This window comes from Pseudorasbora parva, chromosome 16 (assembly GCF_024679245.1).
Source record: "Pseudorasbora parva isolate DD20220531a chromosome 16, ASM2467924v1, whole genome shotgun sequence".
Classification (NCBI taxonomy): domain Eukaryota; kingdom Metazoa; phylum Chordata; class Actinopteri; order Cypriniformes; family Gobionidae; genus Pseudorasbora; species Pseudorasbora parva.
This window is the reverse complement of record NC_090187.1, coordinates 24,785,997-24,791,996: the sequence shown is the minus strand read 5'-3', so window position 1 is coordinate 24,791,996 and position 6,000 is coordinate 24,785,997. Positions and strand designations below refer to the sequence as shown.

General features: G+C 36.2%; 1 protein-coding gene across 3 annotated transcripts in view; it reads right to left on the bottom strand.

Annotated features, from left to right (window-relative positions):
• Window positions 1-2,179: 2,179 nt before the first annotated feature.
• The window catches only part of ptprq (protein tyrosine phosphatase receptor type Q), a 110,515-nt gene continuing 106,694 nt past the window's right edge, over window positions 2,180-6,000 (bottom strand). For all 3 annotated transcript variants that reach the window (XM_067420003.1, XM_067420004.1, XM_067420005.1), the window contains 3 exons: window positions 3,310-3,445; window positions 3,076-3,199; window positions 2,180-2,969 (listed from right to left, as the gene is read on the bottom strand). In XM_067420003.1, the coding sequence (XP_067276104.1) occupies window positions 2,932-2,969; window positions 3,076-3,199; window positions 3,310-3,445 (298 nt within the window). In that variant the 3' untranslated portion in view covers window positions 2,180-2,931. The remainder of the gene's footprint in view (window positions 2,970-3,075; window positions 3,200-3,309; window positions 3,446-6,000) is intronic.

Here is a 6,000-nt window from a genome sequence, read left to right as displayed (position 1 = left end):
GAATATAAGGGAGTTTTTACACTGGCAGTTTAATTCGGAGCAGGGCACAGTTCGTATGAAAAATTGGTAATGTGAAAGCTGTCGTGTGGACCTGAGCGCACCAGAACCACACCATGCTGGAGGAGGCCTGTCCACCAGTAGGAATATAGTGTGGCCACTTTAAGGCCGAACTGTGCCGCGATTCACCTGAACATTGAGTAACACGGACTCGGGAGCGCGCTTGTTCAGAAAAGTAACCTGTCCTGTGCATTCGTTTTAGTCGATTGTAATGAATTTAGTTCCATAAAACACATGTACTGTAAGTGGTAATGGTGTTAATGATTTACCTCAGAATGAGAGTGAGCTTCAGTGCATCGCGCTCGGATTGCAGATGATGTGCTCAGTGAAAACTCATTTTTCTTTCTTGGACCTAGAGTCTAATAAAAGTTAAACAGAAAATATGGTAGCTTATGTAGGCAATAACTGCACTTTTGGTTTAGAATAGTAATGTTAATGTCAACCCTTTTCTTTCTCTGTTTATGTTTGCTGCTGCATCCTTAGTGTCTGACTGCTCTCACTTTTTCCAACTATGGGCTATGCCACGGACCAAACAGAAAATGCGCGCTGCGTTAATGCGCGTAAATAAATTTAGTGCCGTTAAAATGAATTTGCGTTAACTTTGACAGCCCTTTATATATATATATATATATATATATATATATATATATATATATATATATATATATATATATATATATATATATATATATATATATATATATATATATATATATATATATATATATGTCTATTTCAATAGCGTAGTCTAATAGTCTATTAATACAGCAGCCTCTACTACGACACTGTATCTCGCAGGGGAGAAATGCAATGGTGTTGCTTTTAAGTTGCTAAACCATTTTACTGATAACATCGTCAGAGCTGACATCACATTTCTGTGCGAGTGTGTGTCCATACTAGCCTATGTGTGTGCGTTTGAGTGGGAGAGCAGAAAGAGGGAGAGAGTAATTTTATGAGCATTTAAACATAATTTTTGAAAATGAAACTAATTTTTTCTTTTTTCCTGTTTACTATATTTATTTTCTTGTTCAGTGTGGGTTTTGGTTCTTTTGATGTTGTATATAAAGATAAAATGAACTGAAATCATTTGGAGAAGTGATAAATGGAACTGTAACGCGGCCGTTCATCAAAAAAAAGGTGCATTTATGACAAAAATCAAGCTAAATATTTTCAGTATAAAAAAACCCTACAGTTACAAAGGGACTGTAATACGAGTTCCAAATTGACAAAAACGCCATTAAAGTAGGCCTATCATAAAAATAGTTTAAAAGCACTCCACTCAACTTGAGGACAATATGCTGGTGCATAAGATAGCTTTGCCTTTGTGTGAAGAACAGATCATAATTGAACTATTCAAAAAAAATCATGATAGTCAAAAATGTCAGTGATCTTCAGAAGCAAAAACAATATTTATATATTTATTTCAAAACACAAATACTGGTCATTTCCAAATATACACACAACAAATTCATCTCCTGACACTCATTTGGCTTGATAATAACTTATGCAAAAGAAAGATAACTTCTGAAAGAGCTTTACAATTTTAGGAGATAACAAAAGTTGGTTTGCCCTCACTCAGTAGCCTACCTGTGTAACATGAACAAATGAAGCAATAAAAGACAAATAAACGACTTATCAATCAAGTTATTATTTACAAATGAATGAACAACTGAGCATGAGTTACCTTGCCCCAGCTATATGGATTGGGAAAAAAAGGATTCCAACTTAATAACTAAAAAGCGCCAATGAAACTTCAAAGATGATGGTGAAGAGAATCTTTCGTCACAGTTATTAATTCAAAAAACATATTCATACACATACACGACACAACTACTGTATGAAACAGTAAGTGCAGTTTTTTCCCCCTTGTGGGTAATTATCATTCATGCCAGACCTCTCAAACTATCTAGACTAAAGTCCAATTCACACTAAGAACGATAAATATAACCACAAGGTTTTTAAATCGTTCTAATAGCAGAACACAACCAGAACAGAACACAACAATAACGTCAACGACGCAGTGGAATGATATCGTCTTGATCACGTTTTTCTGGTTACAGCCAATCAAAATCCTTAACTGTAATCACGCGCAGTAAGTATTCTTTTTATAGCGGCAAACTGTATAACTTATAAATGTTTTTGTCCCTTGATGTGGACATTAAAATTGTGTTTGAGGACGACTTTTCCAGCAGATAAAACATGAACAGATATTCAAAATCAATGCTGCTTTAAAGCTGTTTATGTTCATAGAACGCAAGTAAGATGTTGTCCGTTGGTATGGACGTGTGAACATTATATATTTAATTTCTTGGAAGAATAAGAGGGATGTAGGCTAGGTGATTAAAAATACTCTTCTGCAGAAAATGATCTCATAACTTTAACAACAACAAAAAAATCACCAAAAGATCATTAAAAGCAATCGTTTTGGAACCAGAATAATTAAACTCCTTATGAGTAATGACTCTCATCCCTAATAATTGCATTTAATAATACATTTGACTATATGATATTACAAAAACCTAGTTTTCTCCTCCTGATAGCTAAATATCCACACTCTCTCCAGAACATACATTGGAGTTTGATCTCATAAGTAGGTAGTGTACCATATTCTACAGTAGGTAGATATAAAATAATTACAGAAGTTAGACAAGAACTATGGGAAAAACTTTGATGGATGAGACCGTCTCCTGGATGTAAATGAGAGATTGTGAACCAGAGTCAATCCATTTAGGTGAGAATATTTGAGTTAGCTTCTGAGTCACTTTTATTCCTCGGTTTATCCTTTGCTCAGTGTTTGGCCCCAGTCTCCAAAGTCCCAGCATCTGTGTATGGTCTCCATGTCTCCTCACAACCATCAGATAGACAGTGTCCCCGTTACATTGTTGTCTCTTCCCACTCCAATTCTACATCACCTGAGAGAACAAACGTGACAAAATAGGGTTCCATCAAGAATGAGAGATCTTTAACCACCAGCCTTCACCGCACTGCACAATTCATTGATTGTAGGATATATTTTACCCTCCATCGCATCCAGCGAGTCCATCTTCTCCAGGGCTGAGTAATTTACAAACCATATGGACTGACTGTTTCCTTTTGCAGACAGCAGATCCAGAGTGCTCTGATGCAGAAACATGTACTGAGCCTGAGACAGAGGAAGACATTATCAACATCTGAACATGATCATCTCATACTCCTCCACACAATTCATTTTGCAACGTAGAGTGAAATCTGTCAGTTTTTGAATGGGTTTACCAGGTTTTGCACCATGCACATCCTCTCACTGCGCAGTTCTGCTACCAGCCCGTATATATCCACAAAGTCATGATCCCTCAAATGCTGAATGAGATGATCCAGGGCTATAAACACCCCAGTCCTGCCCACACCAGCACTGCACATACAGACATTAGGTACATGATAAACTGAAGGTACAACCATAAAAACTTTACAAATAAACCATCAACTGATATACTGATAGATTTTTATTTCATGTAATAACTAAGGATGCATTTCTTATTTAAATTTTATCTCTGTGTACTAAATAAATATAAGAATAAAAAACTATATATAGACACTTAAAAAGGCGATTAAAAGTGAAAAAATACAACAAATTTACAAAATATTTAACTAAAGTTCAAATGAAACAGAAAAGATAAAACTATAAACTACTTTAAAAATAATAAAATCTATAATAGTATCTCAATGATAGTAAGAAAACACAGGTCAGTTGTACGAAAACAAATTATTTTAAAAATGAATCCATAAAGGGTTAGTTTACCCAAAAATGAAAATGATGTCATTAATGACTCACCCTACTGACGTTCCACACGCGTAAGACCTCCGTTCATCTTCAGAACACAGTTTAAGATATTTTATATTTAGACCGAGAGCTTTCTGTCTCTCCATTGTAAACGTATGCACACTATACTGTCCCTTTCCAGAAGGACCAGAAAGGTAATAAAAACATCATCAAAGTAGTCCATATGTGACATCTGTGGGTTAGCTGGAATTTCTTGAAGCATCGATAATACACGTGTTTGTTTTCAAACGTTCGCGACGGTCCGCATTTGCGACCGTTTGCGTTCAATATCCCAAATGTTTATATTTGTACATTGTTAGAAAATTGCTATTTTAACCAATGACCTGGGACGTTTCAGCATAGCGTTTGAGGGAGTCGCCTGTCAATTGCGTCATATCTGCATTACCCTCGGTTTTATTCTGCAGAAGCGCTTTTCTCTTGGCAGTTTGAACGAGTCACAGCAGCGCCGAGTGAACGCACAGAGTAACGTCATAATATCATTTTAAACACACTTAAATGTATATAATATGATAAACAGAGCTGCTTTACCTTATACTCATGACCGGAAAAGCGGAAATAGTGCGCGCGCCCGGTGACTGTGTCCTGTCCCGTCATAATAAATGTCCCAGTGCTCGCTCGCAGATATTTGTATAGCAATCGCTCCAGCGGCCGTGCTCACCTCCACAACACTCGGTCCTGCTCTGCTTTACACTACAGTAACGTTAATAACCGCATTCATGATCGTGATTTCTGCCCGAGTCCTATTTTCCACCGGCTGTGTGTTGAAGACCACATGTCCCAAGATGCTGCGCTCAAACTTGGCGTCATCAAACTATGCCTTTGTTTTGAATAGGCGCCCTCAAGTGGACGGAAAGTTGCATAGCAGCACTGTGTTCTGAAGATGAACGGAGGTCTTACGGGTGTTGAACGACATTAGGGTGAGTCATTAATGACAACATTTTCATTTCATTTCCCTTCAAATTTATACCGCCAGTCTTCAGTGACCCAGGACGTTATTCACCCTCCTCCTCATTCATTTTTTAAAGTTAAATATCAACCTTCTTAGTATTCCTTAATCAAATAATTATAAACAATATAACAGGAAAAAATGATAAAAGAATGCCTGTTTTTCCATTCATTTTTTGTAAAAATTGTGTATGGCCACTAACGACCCAAGGTGTGTAACAGTGTAAGTATATATTTTTTCTGAACAACAATAACTGAATCTTTGATGACTGAATAAGTGCAATTAGGATAGGAAGAATATAATAGAAAAAAGAAAAGAAAGTATCATCAGCAAAACTTAATATGGCTCAGTGATTTACAGCTGTTACATGTCCAGTCTGTTTTTGTTGTGTTTTGCTTCCTGATTTCACTTGTCACGTGTTCCTTTGTTCTGTTTCCCGCCACTTTTCTGTTGTCATAGCAACCCTAGTTAGTTTAGTCCATTTCAGCTGTGTTTAGTTAATTATCATCTGTGTCACCTGTCCCCCTCATTTTAGTCTGTCATCAGTGTGTGTATTTATAATCCTTTTGTTCTGTTCTGTTTGATTTCAATAAAGCCTGTCTGTTTGGAAGTCCTGGATCGCCTCGTCTCTGCTGCATCACACACCCATAACAACAGCAGAGCAAGACCTGAACGCAACCAAATATTAGTGTCACTGTCACCTGATGCTGGATCTAGTGCAGAACCTGTCAGTGATCAAAATATAGATTTTGAAGATTTTTGTTGTTGTTGAAAATTATAGTTTTGATATGTTTGAGATTGTGAATATGCCCCAGATGCTGAATGTTGGGAAACTAGCTCTGATGAGGACAGTGATGATGGTATAAAACATCTGCTCAAACTGAACCCTTTCAAGTTATTAAGGTAACAAAGAAACTATTTTATTCTTCTGTAATTGTTACTCTTATCAAAAGAGTTTTATATTATCGCAAAAGGTAGAGAGCCATCAGTGTTAGATAGAGGGTCACTAAAGACCCAAATATGATTGCTAAAAACTTTAATGCATTTAAGTGTTTAAAAAAGGTATTTGTAAGTTTAGAAATAAGAATAGTAAAAAAAAAAAAGGCACAATGTGAGAGTACAAATAGAGACAATTATGAGAAATAACTTTGTAGTTATAAGCTATAAAGTCAAATAGTGA